At 40.1% G+C, this 23,047-nt stretch overlaps 2 protein-coding genes across 3 annotated transcripts; one reads left to right on the forward strand and one right to left on the reverse strand.

Moving 5' to 3' along the window:
• Positions 1 to 3,250: 3,250 nt before the first annotated feature.
• LOC108104045 (protein rhomboid) lies at positions 3,251 to 6,523 on the forward strand. Of its 2 annotated transcripts, XM_017209891.2 has the most exons (4): positions 3,251 to 3,508; positions 5,417 to 5,560; positions 5,714 to 5,893; positions 5,963 to 6,523. In XM_017209891.2, exons 1-4 carry the CDS (start codon positions 3,269 to 3,271, stop codon positions 6,182 to 6,184), a joined length of 786 nt encoding a protein of 261 aa, XP_017065380.2. In that variant the 5' UTR covers positions 3,251 to 3,268; the 3' UTR covers positions 6,185 to 6,523. The 2 variants fall into 2 exon arrangements, with proteins under 2 accessions (XP_017065380.2, XP_041674988.1); XM_041819054.1 differs by lacking the exon at positions 5,963 to 6,523 and having other exon boundaries at positions 3,254 to 3,508; positions 5,724 to 5,741.
• Positions 6,524 to 7,054: 531 nt separating this feature from the next.
• On the reverse strand, positions 7,055 to 22,737 carry LOC108104139 (mucin-5AC). Its single transcript, XM_017210040.2, is given in 9 exon segments — positions 7,055 to 8,372; positions 8,577 to 8,835; positions 8,837 to 9,682; positions 9,684 to 10,209; positions 10,211 to 11,006; positions 11,079 to 11,159; positions 11,219 to 11,554; positions 11,796 to 12,385; positions 22,466 to 22,737. Coding segments are annotated over 8 exon segments (4,023 nt in total). The 5' UTR covers positions 11,884 to 12,385; positions 22,466 to 22,737; the 3' UTR covers positions 7,055 to 7,281.
• Positions 22,738 to 23,047: the final 310 nt, after the last annotated feature.

Below are 23,047 nucleotides of genomic sequence, written 5' to 3' on the forward strand. Positions count from 1 at the left end.
AACCAATTAAAAGCAAAGCCCTTCCTGGCAGAAATAACTGGCGACAAGGGGATGCTGAAAGGTTGGGGAAAAGTGGGCCAAAACCAAGAGATGATAAAATGCAAATTTCCCCAGAGTTGGGCTTTCTGTTCGGGGGTGTTGGCTTGGAGGTAATAGAGGTTGGGATTGGGCTTTGGCACTGAGACTTACAACAGTTACAACTAAAACAAGAAGGCAATGGCAAAGTGTAAGGTGTTTGCCTCCTGCTGGATGCCTTTTGGCCCTTCTAATTAATAATTGAGTTTGCATCAGAGGCACGCACCAAAGCAACACTAACGCACACGCTCTCACACATATTTAGCCAACGGATTCTGTGAGAAGAAGGAGGGGGTTTTCGTGAAAGGACAAACGTCCTTTGCATCTTACTTATGCCCGTGCACGCCCAATAGACCGCAAAACCTTCGGGTTTATGGTGTATACCCTAGAGATGGGTAAAATTCTAGCATCGTATTTTGCAAAAGTATTACTAAATTAATTGTACAAAAATCACTCATACGTATAGTAAGCCAGGCTGGCTGTGCCTTCAAAAAAATTACTCATACGACTAGTTGCCAAAAATATTGAACTTCAGTTAGTAAACAACGTAGCTTGTAAACCCATCTCTAACACGTAGTCACATACAATGCCAATGAAACGAAGCTTGTTAATATTTGCCTTTGCAGAATGTTGGCACTGAAAGGCGTAATTCTCTCAGCGTCTTATCAGTGAAGACTTTTCCGGGGAAAAGTCTTTTAAAACGCCGCCGAGTCGTTGCATGCAAATTTGATGCGTACATTAGATTAGTTTATTGTAGTGCTTGTGGTAGTGATTGTTATTGCCTTTGGTGTCCGTAATAAAACCGCCCAGAATTACCGGGGAACTCTCGAAAAGTGTTCCCACTGCGCTTTATAGCCAACAATCCGTTGAGATTCCTTGGGGCTTCTCGGATTTACCCGATTTGGGTTGCTTTATTTTATTTTGTATTCGCTCCCTTTGGCGGTATCAATAAAATTGCGGTCATAAACTGTGACCGTAATGGTCTTCAGTCTCTGACACGCCCCCTTCTTGCGGCAAGTCACTCAATCATGTGGCACACTTAGTTGCCTTGCTTACAATTTTCTTCCGTCCTATTTTCCCTCTTTTTGGTATTTTTGCTGCCCTGTAATGAGCTTGTTTGCCCAAGATTTTGGCCCAAAGATTTGCCTAAACGTTTTCTTTTTTTGCTTCTGTAAGCTGGCTGTGGGGAATTTACCATTTTTGGATTTGGGTGCTGCTAAAGTGGAACATCTTGGTCCTGTTCGAGGGGAAGCGGACCAAGTGGGCTGCCATTGGAATTATGTTGGACCCCCTGGGGTTTTACTGGTGTGTTAAAGTTGTTCGCATATTTACTTTATGAGAGGCTCCTCTTTTGCTGAGTTACTCGTAGGCGAAAAGTTCTCAAATGCTGATAAAAAATATGGGCAAAAAATGGAAAAGGAAATTTTCATAATGAGGAAAATCTATATGATAAAAATTAGTTAAAACTCAGAAATATGTTGTTCTTGTTTGGAAAAGGAAATTTTTGTAATGAGGGAAATCTATATGATAAAAATTAGTTAAAACTCAGAAATATTTTGTTCTATATTTTAAAATGAACTTCAAAATTGGTAATAATATAAATTGTTTCCTATTAGTTATTAAATTATTATCTGAAAAATATTTTAAGAGGGTCTAAAGGGACCTTTAGCTTAAAGTTACACAATCTTTGAAAGCTACCCCAGAGTCCCCGTTCACATTTTCGCTTTAAAGGATTGACTATGACAGGCCATGTGATCTGCCCCTTTTGCCTTTGGCTAAGTCACATGTAAGCCAGGGGCGAACAAATAAAGCCACACAGACATATCAGACGGCGCTAAGTTTTGTGTCTGGCTCAGCCAACTTTGCCGCTTTCCTTTGGCCTTGCCGCATTTGTCAATTTGTTGTTTCGGGTGCATCTCCTGCTGCTGTGGCACGTTTCCGTTGACTGTTAATGACTTTTGGCAACACAACCACCAGTTAGAGAAGTTTATGACAAACACTTAGATAAATTCATTATAAAACAGTTGCGGATGAGCAGATAGGGAATATTAGAATATTTGGTAAACTTTTTAAACTTAACTAGGAATTTAATGACGTAGGGCATGATTAATCAAGTAAATCTTAACTACTTAAAACAGAATAAAACAAATTAATTTAAGTACATAAGTCCTACTTATTCACCCTCAGCTGTATGATGTGACCAGTGTGTGTTTCCTCGTTTATGTGTTTGCTTTATCTTAGTTTAACGTTGCGTCAAACTTAACTAGCCAAACAATTATTTCCAACGCTCTTGCGGTCTAGCCATCTCTTTCTGCATTTCTATTTCCCATTTCTGCTATCTCTTTCACTTCCTCCGAGAAGCCAAAAGTGCTTCTTATTGCTTGTTACATAAATATTTCATTAAAAGCCATTCATAACCAAGCATTCGGCGTTGACAGCCGCCTCCCAACATAAACGCCCACCACGTGTCCAGCCCGAGCGAACCAACGAAAGAGACAGCTGCAGGCCGACAAAAGAGATGTGGAGAAAGAGAGAGAGCAAGCTTTTCACCACATTGCTGTGTAAACAAGTCGCTGGCATGTTGAAATTGTTGCTGCAACTTCTGTGCAACACCGCTCTTCCTAAAATGTCAAATGCCAAGGATGGGGCTGGGCCAAATTAAATTCGAGCTACAAGTTGGCTGGAATATTAAAGTGTTTGGCGGCTGACCGCAGACGAAAGTTTATCAGCTTATGAATTCCACAGGAAATCTCTTATCTTCTGTGTTATTAAAGTTCTCAGCTTTGGTCTTTGTGTACTTTGTTTTAGTAATTCTATTTGCTAATATTTTTGCCACTTACTAAATTTAAAAACTGAATTAATATTCAATTCCACGAAACTTTTGTGTTACGAAGACCTATTCATATATTTCGAATAGTTTATTCTTCAAACAAAGAATGCTTATATCTTCTTAGTCAGCAGCAATCGCTCATATATTTTAGACAGAACAAGTTAGCTGAGGCTTGAACCCCGCGCTCGCCTAAAAGCATGCTTTATATTTTAAAAGCAAACAATGATATTTGCGTCTGCCGGCGGCGATTCATTCGTATCGCAATGGATCGTGGCGCTTTGGAAGAACAATCACCTACGCAGCCTAGTCGCGCGTTAAACGTTCGGCGCATCGGTTGTTGTTTCGCCGCCTTCAAATCGCATTATGTCCGCCCAACTGGATAGCAATAATGTCAGTGAAAACAATAATAATAGCGTGAAGGATGTCAGACTTTTGCTTCTGCCAGACTCTGCATCGGATGGCAATCCGACGAGTGTCATTTCCCCGAATGAAGTGCATAAGACTTTCATTGATGACCTGACACGACCCGCTGACGTTGGCCGTACATGGAGGAAGCGAGTGCGGCGGGTGCCCTGGTTTATTTTGCTGATGTGTTTTATGCAGGTTCGATTTTAATGCAGTTGCTCCACTTATTCGATTGTCTCTTATTTTGCTTCTTTTTGTTTGTTTGTTTGTTTGCCAACGCGGCCACATGGCGTATGAGTGATGTGAGTTTAATTGGAAAAATAAAATTGGTTAATGCGAAAAAACATTTAACCGATAAGGAAATACGTAAGCTAATAAATTACCTTTGAAGATGTCAAAGGTGAAATTATTTGTAGTGCCTTTAACAAAACGATTTGATTGCAAAAAATTCAATTATTTTCTATTCAAAGTCGCGTTCTATGAAGGCTTCGCTCATGACAGGCTCAAACTGATAAGAGAATTTAAGAGTCTAAGTGAAATACTTTTCCCGAAAATTAAAAGTGATAACAATGAATTACTCAACAACCTGAAACACTCAGTATATGTTTGATTACATATTCGGAGAAAAGGCTTAAATCAAATGTTTTGCTTATTAGTAAACTTTCACTGCTGATAAGCTCTGAGATTCATTCGCATTTTAAAGAAAACAATCTGAACAAGAGTGTTCTTAAAAATCTATTTTTATAATCCCACATCTTAATAATGAGTTTTTCACTGGTTTTTTTAAGCAAAACAATTTGTTTGTTTTTGTTTGGTTTATCCGTGGATGGTGCCATTGTGTGAGTGCTCCATAAAATAATGCTTTTCAATTCATATGAATTTTCATTCTGAGGAAAATTTTTTCCATCGTTTATATATGTTGATTTACTGTGGTTTGTACTAAGCGGCAAATAAGTGATAGATCGGATTTTTGTATATTTTTTTTTGTCTTTCGATGAGTTTGACTGGGCACTTTTTCATGTGTTAAGTTAATTGAATGAAAATATTATGGAGAGAGCTTTGAAATGAATAAATAAAACAATGTTATGTGTAAATTATAAAGTTTTTTAAATCCCGCTGTGCACTAATTGAGACTTTTTAGCTTATCTTCTACGACTATATTGATGAAAGCTTTTTAAAATCTTTATTTCCTGCTTCTTAATGAAATCAGATTTGTTCCTAAATCAAAACAATTGTTGCTCAACTATGAATTAGCCTTGACGATTAGCTCTTATAGTTAGTTTTAGTGATTCCTGTCAACAGGTGTTTCACCACTCAGTTACTCATTGGCTCTTGGCCAATACTGCTCCCTCAGAAAGTCCCACAAGTGTGACCCATTTAATCGCAACACTCATTAATTGATACCTTGCTGCATACTTCACATACTCACTCTGCACACTCAGTAATGCAGATCGGTGATCGGTAAGGTTTTTCATTGTTGTTTAGCCCAACCCACAACTCGCTAATGATTGCACAATCGAACGCGTCGTCGTCGGTCCGATTTAGCTATATTGCCATTTTAGTCATCGTATCGATCGAATGCTGCAACTTGCAGCTCTGGCATTTGTCATATTTGGTGGCATCGGGATGCATGTTGCACCGATTTGGTGTCGCAGCCGTGTTTTTGTGGCTATGGCTATGCTGTCAACTCATGCGGCGCATATTGTGCGGCATCTCAACTCAACACTCGCACTTCTCAGTTGGCCAAAGTGTCGATCGATTGAGCGAAAGTGACAGGCTGTAGCCATGACACTGTTCAACAAAGTTGAGGGTGCTCCAAAATGGCAAAGGCAACTAAATTAAAATCTTAGTTGCTATGCTAGTTTAGCTATTAGAAGACGGATATGAGAAGTTTTGGTAATGATAAAGCTACAGTAAATTCTTCAATAAAGATCCCAACAAATTTGTTTGGAATTCCCGAAAAGATAAGCAATGTATGTGATCATTCCCCAACATAAATATACACTGATAAGAGATGAATAACGAACTCAAATGCTATGGATTTATCTTGTAGTAAAGTGTAATGTTATTAAGGTCTTCCCTCTGTTTTTCCTTACGCTTCACCAGATATCACTTCACTGGATTGCCAATGAGTGCATGCAAAAAAGACTGATCTTCAAGCCGGAATGGATGGGGGAGTACTGGCGATTACTGACCTATATGATGCTACATTCCGATTACTGGCACTTGACCCTCAACATTTGTTTGCAGGTAAGTAACCAAACTAGATTGAATTCCCTCTAGTAAAATCCGACTAATAAAATTATAGCTCATGAAGAAGTTAGTAAATCCTTCCTTGAACTATAAAGAAGCTGCCACCTGTTGTTGCAATGTATCACTAAGAAAGGTTAATGGCTTTGCCAGTGCTTTATAGGTATCTGTTTGGAACTAGAGCAGGGTCACTGTCGCCTGGCCGTGGTCTATATTGTGGGTGGTGTTGCCGGTTCATTGGCCAACGCCTGGCTGCAGCCACATCTCCTTTTGATGGGTGCCTCCGCCGGGGTCTATGCCATGCTGGGAAGTCATGTGCCGCACCTGGTTCTGGTCAGTCAGCTGGAAACCGCAATTTAATTTTGATTTAATGTTTACACGTTTTCCCATTTTCTCGAATAGAACTTTTCGCAATTGTCACACCGATACGCCCGCACCGCCTCCCTGTTGATATTGTTCCTCAGCGATGTTGGTTTTACAATACATCACTTTTGCCACAACCACAATCGCAATCCACGGATCAGTCTGGAGGCCCATATAGGAGGGGGCGTGGCTGGAATTCTGTGCGGTTTCATTGTCTACCAACGCTACCGGCCAACGACTCAAAAGGCCAATTACTTTTAGTCACAAATTAGGTAATTAGTTTTGAATGATAAAGAATAAGTGTGAAAATAGTCGATTTAGTTTAAGTTTTTTTAATGATTTTAAGCGATATTGAAGTCAGTTGCCAAAATTGTCCCATTAAGACTGATAAAAGAATTCCATTAAATATTTAATCCAGAAATATTTTATCAGCAAACTGAAGTTGTTAGTTGAATAATTCTATAAACACATTTAACTTGATTGTTATTCTGGCAATCAAACTGTCCTAAATTGAATAGCCAGCAATTATTCGGTTTGTTCCTTTTATGGACTTCACCTATTGTTTGGTCACAAAATCCGTTGTAAACTTATTATTCTTTTTGTTTTTCATGCATAATTTCGGTGTTATGAATAAACATTTACTTTACACCTCATAAAAGGGTGGGCAATGTTTTATTTGCTGGTTTTTATGTGCTGTATACTTGCCACTCAACTAATTGGCCTACACTTGTTGGCTTAATGGCGTCTCTATTGATTACTCATCAAGTGGTTTTGGGTAATTAATGCTATCGGAGAAAGGAATGTCAGGGGTTTCATAAATATTCTATAACAAATTTCGACTTGCAATTAAAAACAGAAATAATTCGTGGAATGTCTCCCTCAAACTATGCACCAGCACAGATGCCTTTATTCATATGTTGCAATTAGTTATTTGGCAAATTTGCAACAATGTGGAAAGGCAATAAATATTTATATAGAATTTTAGGTCAAAGCTAGCTAAAACCGAAATTAATTATAATTTTCAATAAGTTTAGTTATGATTTTTATTTCCATAAGCATATTGAAAACCACTTTTTGATAATTTTATGAAATATATTTAATGTTTATTTATTCCTTAATTTAATCTTAATAAATATGCGTCATAAATGCCAAGCTAAATATAAGTATTTTGTATGTTTTGTTTTCAAAGACATCAATGTCATTTTTCTATAATACAACTTACTTTCTAGAGAAGTTCTAATCTACCCCTTAGTTAGTTACAGTTAGGGATTAGCATACAAGCTACAACCTACGTCTACAAACTGACACTTATCCTCTATACACTCCCTGGGGGATTACGATCATGGGGGGTATCTAAATTAACAGTCTAATGGGCCGCACTTGACGCCCACCTCGGTGCATTTGCATTCCAGGCACTGGCTGGATAATTCCACGATAATCCTACCCACCCGGTACATGCGTCCGTAAATATTGCAGCCCGCCAATTTCAGCTGACCGAGTGGATCATCGCCACCCAGAAATGCACCTCCACCGCCGCCAGTTCTCTCCCCCGAACTCAAACTCGTATCCTGTGGCACATCCTCCGCGGATGTTGCAGGTTGGGCTGTTGTCGGCGGTCGTGTTGCATGTTGGTAATGGTGGAATTGCTGTGGTGGCTGCTCATGTTGCTGCGGTGCTTGCAATGCATGCTGATGCTGCTGCTGCTGCTGTTGCTGTTGCTGCTGCTGCGGTTGCAATCGGTGCGGTCTTACCTCATAGCTGGTATCCATGAAGGGTAATTTGTCGAACGGTGAGTTTAAAAATGGATGTTGAGTGCTCTTCGTTGTTGTGGGCTGTCCCGTGGTTGTTGACGCAGTTGATGTTGCTGGTGGGGCTCTAGTGGTTGCTGGTGTACTTTGGCGTCGTGTGGCACTCTGGACTTTGCGTCTATTGCTGCTGGTTTGTTTGTTTTTCGTTTTACTATTTCCCTTTTTGGCCGGGGCACGTGTTGTCGCTGTTGGCCGACCAGTGGCTGATGTTGCTGGCGTGCTTGTTGCTGTTGTTGTTTCTGTTGCTATTGCTGCTGATTTTGTTGTCGTTGGTGTTGCCGTTGGCAGTGCCTTAAATGCCGGCACTGTGCTGCTCACAATATCTTCTTTGGACAACTCCATGCCGAGCAGCTCATCCAAGAGCTTATCTAATTTATTGATTTCATATTTATCTATAAAGGGGGTTTCCTTTTCCGTTGTTGTTGGTGTTGTTGGAGTGGCTTCTGTTGTTGCTGCTGCTGCTGTAGTGCTGCTGATAGATGACAATATGGAGGAGGCTGTTGAATTGCTAACACTGTAAGTGACGGTCTCGATATGCTCTTCACTCGGCTTCTTGTTCGCCTTGTCAACGATTAATTCATCGAGATTGGGCGAAGGCTCCGTGTGTATGACATCCTTGAAGGGATCGGGTGTGGTGATTTCTGAAAGAGAATAGAAAAAACAAGTTGACATTTTCTGTTGAATCTAGATAAAGGAAATTCTTTGAATTCATTGAATGCAATGTTATTCTACACTCATAAACTTTTTTACGTTAAATCTGAATAAAGGCAGTGCCTTTAATCTGGTAATGGAAATATAAACTTAATTTGTCTTGATATTAGAAAATAATCTTGTTTAAAACTCACCTATAGAAACAGTATCATTAGCTTGCAACCCAGAAGTTGTGATATCAATAATATGCTGCGTGACGTGGAAATTATCAACTGGCCCGTTGATTCCACTCGAGGTGACATGTTCGTGAAGGACTTCCCCATCGATAACGAGGGGTTCCTTAGGCATGAATCCTCCCTCTGTTTCAGTGGGTGGCGAGAAACCATTGTGTGGTGGCGGCACAACCGGACGATCGAAATCAAAGCTTACGTAAGCTGCACTTCCCTCATATTTTGCCTCCCACATGGACGACCGGTTCTGGAGCGGATTCCACAGCTGGCACTTCCACATTGAACTTGTATTTGTAGGCAGCCTGGTCTGGCTGGGATTGCGAGAACATAGCCACCGAATCATCAAGGGTATCATAACCAACCACATCCATTTTATCGGAGGCAACCTGTTGCTGATAGAAGTTGGATGGATACTTCTCCTTGGGAACAGTATCCACAGCATCGGTTGGAAGGAAGGGAATTATCTTTAAGTTGGGAAGACTGGGTGGTAAGGTGGGTTCACCACTGATGTCCAATGGTTCTGCTTCCAAAATACTCGGATTAGTTTTGATCACCAGAGGCTTCGGAGTGCTGGTAACATATGGTTTTGGTTTTGGCTTAAATTTAGGTTTGCCGGTGGTTCGTATAGTGGTGGTTATTGTGGTGGTGGTTGTTGTACTTGTTGTTGGTTTCGGAGTAGAAGGTATTGGAGTTGTGGGTTTTAGAGTGGTGGGTTTTGCAGTGGTGGGTTTTGTAGTGGTGGGTTTCTCAGTGGTGGGCTTCGGAGTGGTGGGCTTCGGAGTCGTCGGCTTTGGAGTTGTGGGTTTTGTCGTTGAAGGTTTTTGAGTTGTGGGTTTTGGAGTAGTGGGTTTCGGTGTGGTTGTGGTTTTCCTAGTAGTCTTTAGCTTAGGTTTGACTGTAGTGCTGGGCTTCGGTGTGGTTTTAGCTGTAGTATCTAGTTTTGTTCGTTGGGTAGAGCTCGCACTTGGTTTCTCTGTGCCTTTGACTATTGTGGAACTAGTGGTTGCATTGACCCTCTTATCCGCTGTTCGATGGGTCACCGGCTGACCATATTTACTGGTCACCAGCAAGCATGGGCGGTGTCACCGTCAGATTGGCCAACTTCGAGTTGATTCTTGTGTGAACGGGCTTGCCACTCGGCAAAGGTCGAAACATTGGTGGTGCATGAACAGTGGTGGGTCTTTCAGTCGTTGTAGTTGAGGTTGTAGTTGTACTTGTCAGAGTCTGATTAAGTGGTTCTTCGAGTATTCCAGACAAGCCATCCATCAAGGCGTTAAACAAGCTGGGTTCCTCTTTTGGAGGTGGCATTACTTCAGGTGCTGGTGTTGGCCAAATTCCTGCATTTGCCATACCAATTTGTTGGGCCTCCGCTGGCAATTCACCTACAGCCATCTCTCCATTGTCCAACTGTTCATCAAAGTCCTCTGCTATGCGTTTTATGCTATTCGTAGAAGGATTATATTCAGTGGGTTGATTCAGTGTGGTACTAGTCTCCAAATAGGCTTCCGTTTTAGGGTTAAACTCCTCCTCATCAGGTCCAAGGAGTATATCCATCCAGGAAAGAGTATTCTTTACAGTAGTAGATTCGGGTTTCCCTCTCTTCGCTACCCACAGTTTCTGTACTAGGACCCAGCAGCAAATCCAGAAAACTCAGGGCTGTAGTACTGCTCACCTCTTCACTGGATTCCGTTCTCATCATAGGTGGTGCCTGGGTGGTTCTTATGCCCACAAGATCCAAGTTGTTGGCCAGCATTTTGTTGTTATTACCATCTATAAACTCTAGGCCTTCGCGAAGGGTGTCCATTATGCTCTTTTCACTGCTAGCCTCCAGGGGATTCCCCACAGGAGCTCTTGTGGGATGACGATCGTGTGGATATCTCTCAGCCATAGAGTTTTGTGGTATTAAAGCAGTTTCCAGTGGCTCTGGTTCCTCCTTGCCAAAGAGCATATTGTACAAATTAAACTGCCTGGAGTTGTGTGACCTTCGGTAATCCCGCTGACTGCCACAGTCATAACTCGATGGACAGCACTGACCCTTTGGCACCACTGGAATGCAGTTCTTCAAAGCAGGGGAACATTTTTTGGGAGCACATCGCCTTGTTCCCCGAATGCAGAAGCATATGTCGCAGGGCTTGTCTGCATCCGAACGCATCTTTTGACCCTCTGCGTAGAACTGGGCGCCTACAGTGCAGCCTCGATTACGCTGCAGGCGCTGCGACATTCGCTGAAAGTGCTTGTTCGATGTCTTCCTATAACGCACCTCCTGGGAGGACTTTCCTGAGGTCTTGCTACTGCAATCGTATCTCACGGGGCAGCAAGTGGAGTCCACAAATATGGGCTTACAGCCTTCTACGGGCAGCATACATTTTGGCTTCACACACTTCTCGGTGCCGCCTTTTACGGAAAAATGTAAAATATATTCATTAACATTTAATGTTAATGGGTTATTAGTTTAGTCTAACTCACCTATGCAATAGCAGTAGCTGCACAAGTTCGAAGATGACATTGCAGATCCCGACTTGTAGACAGTTCCGTTTTTCACGCAAACTTTAAAAAATTTTATTAAGTTTAAACCATTCCATTAAAAAAGTATGCAAATTACTCACCAAAAAGATCTGTATCGGAATCATCTGATCGTCTTTGTAACATATTATCATTGACCACCCTATCGATGGACTCCCTCTCGTAGTGATCCAGATAAGCGATGATGCGGCGTTTGGTGGGTATCTTGTAGAACGCATCCAATCTGGCACAGGAAAGATAAGGACAGCAAGTGCTCTTCTTCTGGACCACAACACAGCCTCTGGGCGGTGGCATGGGCATTTCAGGACAGACCTTAAGTCGGCAGACTAACGTCTTCCGGTTACATTGGCAATTTAGGCACTTCTCCATGCTGGGCACCACCGATTTGTCCGCGAACCAAGTGCCATTGTGGTGGCAGCCTAAAGGTAAAAAATAAGAAATTTGCTATAAACTTTTTACATTAAAAATTAATATTTTACAGATGTTTCAAAGGCGGTTCTTCTTATAGAACTGGAATCATAAATAAACTCAAAATATTCGAAATGAAATTTTCCACTTAATCAGCATCTTTTCCGCTGCACGTCTAAAAGGTAAAGAGTCTGCATCATCTCACCCAATGCCACACATTTCACAGACATTATCCGCTAGCCCCGTACTCACCTGTATTCGGTGTGATAAATGCATCCAGCTGTGCGGGCCATAGGAGCAGTAATGCCGCCGATAATATGCTGACTAAGCGCAGCGTCATCTTCGTTCGTGGATGCTATTCCCGTTGCGTGGTTGTGGTTGTGGAAGTAGTTGTGGATGCCGCCGTAGAGCATGAATAATGCAACAGAGCTGAGTTTGGACTTGGGCCAGGCCAGAATCGCTGAATCCCCTGGCAGCTGGTTCCCCTTTGGTATATCAATATCTCAGAGATGCGGCAGGGCAGCGCTCCAACTTGTCTGCCTGTGTTGTGTCCAACTCTAATGCTCTGAATGTGTGTCACGCAGAGGCAACTTTCGAATGACAGCGGCCAACGGTGCGCATGCCCATTTGGCTTAGGCTTAGACCAAATTAAACCGAGCTGGAAATTACCCGCACAATTTGCCGGAGCATTGCCACAGGTCGTTGTAGCTCGTTACTTGTCGCCAGTTCCCAGTGCCAAAGTTCTGCCACACTTTTAATGAACCATATATGTATGTACGAGTGTGTACTTATACGCGGCAGCGGCGGCGGCAAAAAAGAAGACGAATTTGTTCGCTTCACAGCTGCAAAGATAGAGTTTGGGGAAAAGACGGAGATGAGGGTAAGTGCTGGTCATTAGTGGTACGATGTTGAATAATGTTAGCGAAACTATGCAACAGGTTGCCGGGGCAAACAACTTCATTTGAATAAACTTTTTTTAGAGAGCTAAATTGTCATGCGTGGTACGAGATGAGTGAGAGGTTTTAATGATTAAGTAAGCAGATATATTCAAGTAGCTCGGGTAAGAGGTAATGGGATTTTTATTCTAAGAAACTTAATCTGATTTAAACTTTATGATGATTAACAATGCTCAAACGGATACCAAGCTTGATCAATCAATCAATGGGGAACAATTAACTTAAACAATGCACTTTTCTATTAAGTATCAACTTTCTTTTCTTGTTTAACCCCCTAAGTCTTCGATAGCTAGATGAAAATACCTGAACACAAAACAGATCTTGTTAATCCCCCCAATAATTTCACACAACTTTATCGCTTTGTTTATCCACTGGACTTCGAGTGCTTGGCATAAATTCTCACACGGAAATGGGCCAAAAGCAAATGCTGCTGCTAAAATCAATCAATAAAAACACAAATAGAAAAGGCAACACCAAACCGCAGTCATAAATAAAATTACTCAAAAACTAAGAGCTGGCTCAAATAACTGGTCTGTGGAAAAAAAAAGAGGAGTTCTGCAAGCTAGTGGCAGCAAGTTCACACTCCCCGAAATCCCGAATCGCCAGACGCGAGTTGCATGCAAACGCAACAACTGGAAAACAGCCAAACAAACATGAAAATCAAATAAAGCCAGGCGAATGGCGGTCATTGCCAGCGAAAGATCCACTGACTGCCAGACTTCTGGCCACCGAGTTGTCCAAGAACCAAAAGCCAAGAGCCAACTAACAACAAACAACTATGTTGTCCATGAGCAACTCTTCCGAAGTGGCCACTGCAGCCACTTTCATTAAGAACGTGATTAGCAGCGAAAACTCACTGACATGCAAATGCAAACGAAAAGTCTGGAAAGAACCGGGAATGATTTTTGGAATTTAAGATGGACAAATATTAGATACTCTATAAAAAAAATATTACAAAAACTTATTAGAAGGTATTGCAGCTGTAGAAGCTACTAAACTTAACTTTAAATAAAAATAAAAAGTACACAACTTTCCCTACCTTTCTCTGATTAATTACAATGGGAGCTATAAATTATTACCAGGTAATAAATAACTGTAAAACCATACGATTTATTCAAAGTATTTATTATATAGTCAGTAAAATAAATCCGTTGGATATACCCCTACGGATCACTGCAGGAAGTCAAACTCAAATGCAGAGAGCTTCTTCGCTTAATTGGAGCTCCGTTTGCATACTGGATTGGTGGGTCTGGTTTTGGCCTTGCACAATTTAGTCGCAGTTGGTTCTCATGACAACTTTTAATCAAGTCATTATCTGAATGTCAGGCCACAGGAGATCTATGCTAGAGAAACTTTCACGAGGCACGAAAGAAAAACAGAAGTCACAGAATTAAAGCCAAACGGCAACCAAACCGAAAAGAATTTCAGTTTCACACAATAAATCAGCTGCAGTTGACTTTTATTTTGTTTTGGTGACTGGCTGGCTGTGACTCTGGTTTTAATTGAGAGCCACTTGTGGCTCATTTGCATGCCAGAGTCGTGTACTTGGCCATGAAAATAGAAGCTTAGAACACTGGAATTACTGGCTGCCATTGGGTTGAGATCTACCAAGGGGGAAATCTCTTCTCTTTCACTGAGATTGCCCTAGGGCCTAAAATTGCAGTTGTTGGTGAAAATCCTTAATTACATATTTTCCAAAAGCGATTTACATCGGGGTCGGGCCGGGCCAACATAATTCCATAATTTTCGCTAAGAAACGGAACTTCAGCGAGCCACGCACTTGTAGATAATATCAAGAATTTCTATGTGTTTCACTGCCACTATATTCAGAACGTGTGTAAGCTCAGTGAGACTCATAAATAAATTACAGTAATTGCATGAGCAAAGACAAAACCAAGCCAAACCAAATAAAACCGAACTGAGCTGAGCCAAAAGAAAGCGAGGCTGTGGGAGCAAATGCCACTCAGGTGTCCAACACAAGAACCTCCGTAATGGGGCCAAGCAATTACGCCCAGACAACTTTATTTATATACTCCTTTTCTTTAGATTTTGGAAGGCACATACACTGAGCGAAATTAATCAAAGTCATTTATTGGACTGCCCTCGGGCTTTCGAGCGAAAGTGTTGAGATTAAAAGTCTCTGATTGCGCTCGATTAGTTAATCACAATGAAGAGTTTGCTTAACTTCATCAACCCAGTTTACTGCGGTTTTAAAGAAATTAAAAGTTTTTTAGGGTTTCAGTTTCATTAACCTAGTTGGCCAAGTTTGTATAGAAGATATTTCACAATGGTTTTGGGAGAGGAGTCTAGCAGAGAACTGTAAATGGCAAAAATAAAAGTGATTCATGGATTAGAATTTACAAATTTCACCATCGAAAGTTAATTTAGTTTGTATAACTAAAGAAAATAAAGAAGTTATAGAAAATTCTACATGCTAATCAATAATCTAATCTATCATTTATAATTAAGTCCCACTCAAGTTTCTCCTCCGAATATAACATCTTAATTTAGCAAAAGTGAGGACACACATGCTCAGTCAAAGAAATCAACCCAATTAACTAGTTCGACTGACTGTCCCGAATCGCCACAAAGCTTAGTTTGCTGACAATAAATTCTCTATTTGAACCAAAATAGATCTTGAAGTGGAAACTGTGTAGCCGTGACATCGATTCGGCAACAATAAAATTGGGTATTGAGCATTCGAATCTGATAGATACTTTGTTGGCCATTCCGTCCATTTGGCCATTTGACACAGTAGCAACGCCCCACTGACAGATTTATTTATCTTGGTTTTTCGGGAAGGCGATGGAGAGCACTCCCTCCCATATTTGGACGTTGATTTGTGAAAGGCGAAAAGCAAAAGCAAACCAAAGTCTAGTGCAACATTTTGCTCAGATCTCTGTGGATCTTGGCTTTGTTTTGCTTTGTGACTACTGGGCATATTTTTGGGCTCATTCTTAACTTATAATTTGTAACAACTTTCACCGAACGATCGTGTGGCAAGCACAACTAGCACTTAGGATTATGTAAATCTCGACCAGCCTGAAAAATCGAATAACAATGGAGAGCTCTGGAAAGAGTAGTATTGGATGGAAAGAGAAATTCAGATCTGGGCCTATTTTCACTTTTGCAAATTGTCTTAGAACACGGAACACGGAATAGAAATCGAAGTCAGTGCGAGTCAATAAGCGATTATTGAGAATTGAAACGTGAGCATGACTACACTAGTCAGCAAAAGTGAGATCGCTGATCTAAATCTTGGGGGCCAGAATTACAAAAACAACTTTAAACTTTAATTGTCATCTAAGCTTATTCTTATTTAAGAAAATCAAACAAAACAGAATATTTTTTTATATAAAATAGAACTATTTTGTACTCTAGTGTAATTCTCTTTCTTAACCATTTGTAATGCTTTTAATAACCACATTTGCATATAAGCCCGTGTTTGCGGCTTCATCATAGAGTGAAATTTGTGTCATCATAATTGAAGAAATGCCAACACGCTTCAACTTCAGTTTCACAGCCAGAAAATAAATTTGGCAATACTTGAGCCATTGAAATTATTCCAGCATCAAGCACATGCCAAACTACTTTGGCTTAAAAAAGACCATGAGGAAAAAACCTGACTTACAAACTGTCAGAGCCATCAACATGTGTGGCTCATTAAATATGCTGCGAACACACAGCAAGTACAAGAAAAGCAGACGAGAACGAGAAGGAGTTTGAACAATTTTCATGTCCAACTCTATTGATGCGACTTCTTCTTGTGGCCGTACACAGAAAAAGAGTTTTAAATATTTAAGAGGTCTTTGTCTCTTTTAAAATTAGAATCGACATAAAAATTAGTCTAATAAATTGGATAAATAGGAAATATTTTCATGTTGTTTTAAGGTAAAAAAACCTGTAAAGAAGTTTAATAAACAAAAATAAAGTTAAAAGTTTCAGTCTTATATCCAATTGTTTTTGGCCAGGTGTACAAAGCCACCTCCCTCTCCCTCTGGGTGCAGACAAATGCCTGTCATTTAGTGGACGTCAAACATGTTCGACCTAGCCCCTTGAGCACCTGCTGCCCCCCGTACCTTCACCACCTTGGCCTCTTACCAGCCAGCGATCGAAGATCTAAAGGTACCACCTCGCCATTCACTCCTCCCGCCTCTCATCCAAAGTTATTAGAGCCGCGAGGGCTCAATAAATGGGCGTCGTTTATGCACCTCATCATCAGCGATTGCACAGATCGCAGTTCTGTGTTCATTTTTTTTTTTTGCTTTTGCTGTTGCTGTTGCGGTTCGGCCAAGCGGAAGTTGTTAAATGAAAAGGCAGAAACGAGCATGAAATGGGAAGAGGTGTCGCCGTCGCCTGTGCGGAACGAAGAACAAATGCTCTTGGAGGAAGCTTCTTCACATGGGCATGTCCTCAGCGGAGTCGGTGACTCTGGAGGCGGAGATGTCATGTTAATTCTAGATTCCTGGAAAACACATTTTCGTATGCTACTCCAGGGGAAAAACAAGAGGAAATGTATAAATTCTTTGGTCTAAACAACTTTTAAGGAATTCCTTTTAAGATATATTTTGGTAGAAAAAAAAACTTTAAAGATTCATAGATCTTAATTAATAAGTTATCAAATAATATTATTTTACAGTAAGAAATTAGTTGAGAGCACAATTAATCATACCCCAACGTCTAACTACCACTCTTTTCCTTCCTAGAACCCCAATGGGAAATCTCATTCACTAACCGCTTTCGTACCATTAGTCATAAAATTTAATTGAAATTCTTTCGGTCAGTTGAATGAAGTAATAGTTGACTTGTTAATTAGGAGTGTCCAGAACCCGCCTGTTACATGGAGGCCAAACCCTCAGGAAACTCCAACAAGAGAGATAACTAAACGTGAATTGGGTGAAAGTCGAGTCAAGTCCATCGTCTCCCGACATCTCCTTCACTCTAATGAAACTAGAACAAACTGCACGATTGTGGCAAATGGATAAATGAAAAAAAAATGTGAAAAAAATCTGCAAAACTGGGAAAGGTTTTTGTGTCGTCCAGCTAGCACCTTTCACAAAAAATGCCGAAACTATCAGTGAGCCCACTCCGAAATAGAGCCAAACAATGAACTGAAAGTTCTTAATACCCTTAAGTACTTATTGCCAAATTGATGTCGCCCTGTTCTGGCTCTATTGGAGGCTAAATAATCGCTTCGTGATTCGGCCAAAGCAGCGTAATAAAATTGTCAACATGACAGGCTACCATTAATATAGACTTTATATTTATAATGCATAAATCATCCAGCAGAAGGAACGTGCGCCTTAGCCTTGCATTACTTTTCCCACAACTTAATGATGCGACTCCTGGGGGCAAATTCCAAGTTCAATGGGCTAGAGATGTGGTTTGGGTATGTCTATACTATGTTTTAATTTTAGAGGTGTTACTAAACATGTTTATAATTTTGTATTAAAAAATATATGTATTATAAATATTTACTGAAAATTTTAAAAATTGTCTTTAATTGGAAATTTCCTCTAAAACTGGCATAAGATACATAAGACATCTTAAGAGTATACATAAAAGCCTAAGAATTATTAACTTAACTTAAAAAAATCACTAACCAAGTAAATTATAATCTTTTCTAGTGATAAAAAACCAGCATTAGTGCCGCGAAACATGATCATAATTCCCTCACACGCTCATCTCTAGGCCAGAGCCAACGACCGGACCGGAGTTTGTGGCAAACTTGTTCTGACTTTTGTTACAATTGGTGATTCCTTTCTTTTTTATTCTCTGCTTTCTAGCGCTGTAAGACAATGCACCATAAAAGTGCAGCGGAATTGTGATCGCTGTTTTTGTGCCCGGTGCTCGGTTCCCACTCCACCCATTTCCATTTCAGTTGCCATGCAAATTTCTGGCTTGTGTTTTTCTATTTTTTTTTTTCTATCTCGAATGTTTTCCTCTTTCCGGGCACATTTGTCAAGGTGTCTTGTAAACAAGGTACCCAAAGAAAACCCCAAGAAACTCCAAGAAACCCAACAGAACCCGAAAAGAACCCAGAGTCAAACACCGTTAGATCAGATGCAGACAGAGTGCTTATATAACGCATTGCGCCAACCGAATTTGTATGTTTTATTGGTTGCCTCTTTAGGCCATAAATGGTAGTGACAAAAGTCGGAATTTATGGCCTGCTGACAGTTCTGATAAATAACCCAAGGCCCGACCGACTCTGGCCTGAGGTTTAGCTTCTATTTCGTTTAAGCCTTTCGGGAATAGGGCGCGTTGCAGGTGGTGGCAGAGAGACAGAGGAGCACCTAAGAGAGCCATAAAATGGTTTTATCTTCGACGCTGTTCTTGCAGCACTTTGTCGTGAGGGGCCTGAAGTTAATTAGCAGGGAATAAATGACTTTTAAAATTCCACCTCTTTCGGGAAATTAAACTGGGAATGCGTTTCGGAAAATGTGACCACAGAAGCTGAGGAAAATCTATGGGTTTACGTTTTATTGAGGAAAAGAATGAAAGTCATTGAAATGTTGTTCAGTTATTCTTTTGTTTGAAAGAGTCTTAAAAATGGCTTTAAAAATACTCCAACTTTTTATTATTAATTTAACAAAGTTAGGTATTTTTACATATTTTTGTACGTTATCTTTTCTTCCTTCTTTCATTAAGATGTACGACCTTATGATCTTCTTTTTAGCCTCTCAATCTTCTATAAATTTAAAATCCCTTAGCCATATCTTATGTCTCCCTCTTTTTTGAGTGCATTGGGTTGAAAAACGTAAGAAAAATATTAAATAATTCCATTTATTTTCCGTGTATTGTTCTGATGTTGCTCGGATAGTGGCGACACAAAAGAAAGAGACTCTCCTCATATGGCCTGGCTCAGATGTTTCGGGTTTTTTGCTGGCTTTTTTTATAAATATGTGCACTCTTTTTCATCTGGTTGCCTCACCGTTTTCAATATCAGATTACGTGCGGGCCATCTTTTGTTGTTGGCCGGGTACTGGGGGCTTTCCTTAAGTGCTGCAGTGCTTTTCGGCCTATCAGATGTTGCTAATGTGGCTCCGCTAACTGTGGGTCTGGGCTATAGCGCTCCACTTGAAAGAAGAGCTTAGATACCAGATACAAGATACTTTTTTCGACCTTGAGATGGCAGCCGAAGCTCAGCTCCCGGCCCTGATAATCAGATTTGTGGCACGCCCCGCTTTGCAAGATTATGGCCAAGATCAGTGAGGCATGGAGAGGTGACCACAGGGCACCCAGGAAGTTCATTTGATATCTTCAAGACATCGAGTTATTTTATAGGTTTTTTAACTTATTTATCATTAAATATATTTAATTTATTATAATAATTAAAGATTTTATCTTGAAAATTACCCAGAAACAGCCATAACTGGTAAGTTCTCTAATTTATTTTTATTGGCAATAAAACTTGAAGCATGAAGCATAGTTATTAAAAATATTATTCTCAACACTCTTGATTAGTTACTTGAAGATTTGATGGCATAGACTTTATCTTTCCTTAAGTTTAAGTGCAGAATATGGGTCATGTAATGAATTATTTAACTGTAGTGTATTCCGAGTTCGAGTTAAAGACTTTACATTAACTAATGAAGCTTTCTTCCCGTTTACGGGCCTTAACTTGTAGATTTCCTCTGGCTCCCAGATTCTTCCCCTTACATTTTCAATTGCTGGCAATTAGCAAATTCTCTTTGGGATCGCTTTAATGATCGTCTAATGTAAAATGTCGTCTTACACTCGAGTTTTATAGCTTCCGCTTTGCATTATCAAATATTATTAGTGTTGTTCTACTGCTTCTTCTACCTCCTCTTCTTACTGTTTGCAATTGCATGTCGTCACGTCAAGCTCTAAGAAGTGGCAAGAAGCAGCAGAAGAATCAGCTCAGCAGCTGGCAGAGTAAAAAAAAACCCTTGGCTATCTAATGATGATCATTAGGAGCGGTACTGTAATCACACAGAAGCCAAACTCAGACTCCCAGCTGAACCTTTAGCCAAGTTCCCCTTCTTCTGTCCCAGCAGCTTCTGCCTCTTCTTGCTTTTTGTCAACATCAAACGGTAATTTCTTAAACAAAAAAGAAAAAACCAACAACATGAGAAGACAGTAACTGAGGGGCAGAAGATTACGCTTAAGATTTTTACACATAAAATAAAAATCTTTGGCTAAGTTTTTTATGTATTACTTGATGTCGAAAATGTTTAACTAAATTAGCGACTTAATGAAGGTGAATCATCAATCTATATTTCTAGCGGTAAGGCTACTAATCTTCTAAGGCGAACTCTTTGTTTTCTTTTCTTAAAATCAATCAAATTTTAACTTTTTCTAAATGAAAGGAGGTTTCTTAAAATACTATAATAGATAAAAAATATTATAATTGCATCTCCTTTTTCTGCAGTGTAATTATAGGCAATGCAACCTACATTCTCTCCCTTGAATCTCCACACACTCAGTCTATTTCCCTTCTGGTTTCCCCGGTTTTCCAGTTCTCAGTGCGTTTTTTTGCGGCTGTGCGACCATTGTAACGGCTTTGATTAGTCTTAGGAAGTCGCCTAAGTTTTGTTGTCGTCGCTTTGGGTTCATCTTCCCCTGATCACCCCTCTCCCTCCTCCTCTTTTCTCGCACTGTGCCACACTGATGCGACTTTTTCTTTGGTTTTTTGTTTGCTGCTGCTGCTGGCAGTTTTAACTGTTAAATGCTTAGTTTACATCATTAGCATGCCGTTTCCAGATATTTTCTTTTCTTTTGACTAATAAATAAGCAATTTAGTGACTGCTTCTTCCACTGTCGCCGACCATGGATTTAATTGGCCAGCGCAAGTTGGAGAGTATTATTTAATTTGCATAGATTCGCAGGGAATAAGAATCACTTGATTATGATTGTACAGTTGTGGGATTTTATTTGTGGTTTTTGATGAAAATTCTCAGATTGAATAGAAAGTGAATAAGCAAAAAGGAAAACCCTAAGATAACATTTTAAGATCTTACTTATAAGTTTCTTATTCTTACTCATTTTTAAAATAGTTTTAATCAATTTAAGGAATAAAAATAAAATATTTTACAAATTAGACAAAACTTTAGCAAATTTTCACAGTCATTACACACTCCAGAAAGTTCGTTGCCTGAGTCTTTCGTGCGTACTTTAAAAATATATGAATTTTTATGTTTTCCTTTACGCTTTGATAATTTCACGATGTTAATAATTCAGATGTTATAAATTTATTGTTATAAAACTCCCTGATCCAGAAATATTTGATACACAAAGCTATGGCCCTATGATGAGTATCTTCCGAGAAATGAATTAAATTGCAAATATTCTTTTACCGCAGTCATTACACCAAGATTAACACAGAGGAATCATTGGCTTCTGGCCAGTTCGTTGCCTGAGTCTTTCGTTTGTGTGTGATTTAGCTGGTGTCTCTGTCTCCGCAAGAACGAGTGCACTGAAGCATGGACTTTTGGCTTCAACTGCAGGTTTTTTTTCTTTTGTTGTTTTTGTGTTTGCGAGTCTATTATTTATTTATCTGGCGGCCACCAACTTGGCAAGTCGGTGGGTTCTATTAACAATGTAAACAATACCGTTAACACGACACGACACGTTAGGAAAAAAGCTTTTGGCAGAGAGAAGCGAAATAGATACATGAAATGTGCCGCAAGAATTTGCCAAGTTCTTGGGCAAAGAAGGCAAAGCCATGTTGCATATCCACACCTCAACTCCCTCAGCCATGGCAATGCATCATAGAATTGAACAACAAGAACGGCTACGTAAAAAAGCGTGAAAAAGAGGCGACAGGAAAAACGGTTTGAGGAAAACACTTATTAAATTTTAGCATGCCCAAAGTGTGGATAAAGGTGTCAGGGAGGCGTGCAAAGAACCGCAACAACGACCCCAACAACCACAACTGGGAAGTGTCCGTGTTTGCTCAGAGATGGATGCATTCCTAGATGCATTCCCCACATTTTCACATACCTGTCTAAGGTAAGGCTTTTCTTATATCCACAATTATTGTGAGGCACCAAAACAAAAAAATATGACTTTGACTCCAACGATTTATATTATTTGTTTGTTTGTTTATGCTTGCACTTCACCGCCACTCAATGGTTCGATCATCCTTGACCACAAGATGACTTTTCTAGTCTTTGAGTCTCCGAGGAAGAGTCTTTTTTATGTCTTTTTTGTTTTTGTTATTTTATTACTATTTCCAGTCACTCCGATTTGTTTTCTCGTTCTGAACGCGTCGCGTGCTGATCCCAAACTGAGCCACAGCAACAAGTTCGAGTTGCTTTTAAGAAAAAGCATTCGAAAGAAAGTTGTCTGCATACTGAATTCTGTTCGAGCGCGCCAAAGATTCTCGTTCGAAAGCTGCAGCCAAAAGAGAGAGATTCTCTCAAGAGAGATTCTCTCAATTAAGAGAGGCCCCTCAACCGAAGGGAGATTAATTACAGGTTGTACTGCTGATAAGCATGAAATGTCGCTTGTCCGCAGTTTGTTGGCCAATTAAAAATTAGATTTCGCTTTAGATTCGTCCACGAGATTGTGCATGGTCCGCGG

This window comes from Drosophila eugracilis, unplaced genomic scaffold, assembly GCF_018153835.1.
Source record: "Drosophila eugracilis isolate 14026-0451.02 unplaced genomic scaffold, ASM1815383v1 contig_445, whole genome shotgun sequence".
NCBI classification, from domain to species: Eukaryota; Metazoa; Arthropoda; class Insecta; order Diptera; family Drosophilidae; genus Drosophila; species Drosophila eugracilis.

Coding starts and splice junctions, on each gene's coding strand:
- LOC108104045 (XM_017209891.2), top strand. CDS start 3,269: ATGTCCGCCCAACTGGATAGCAATAATGTCAGTGAAAACAATAATAAT. Junction 5,561..5,713: donor CCCTCAACATTTGTTTGCAG/GTAAGTAACCAA, acceptor TGGCTTTGCCAG/TGCTTTATAGGTATCTGTTT. Junction 5,894..5,962: donor ATGTGCCGCACCTGGTTCTG/GTCAGTCAGCTG, acceptor TTTCTCGAATAG/AACTTTTCGCAATTGTCACA.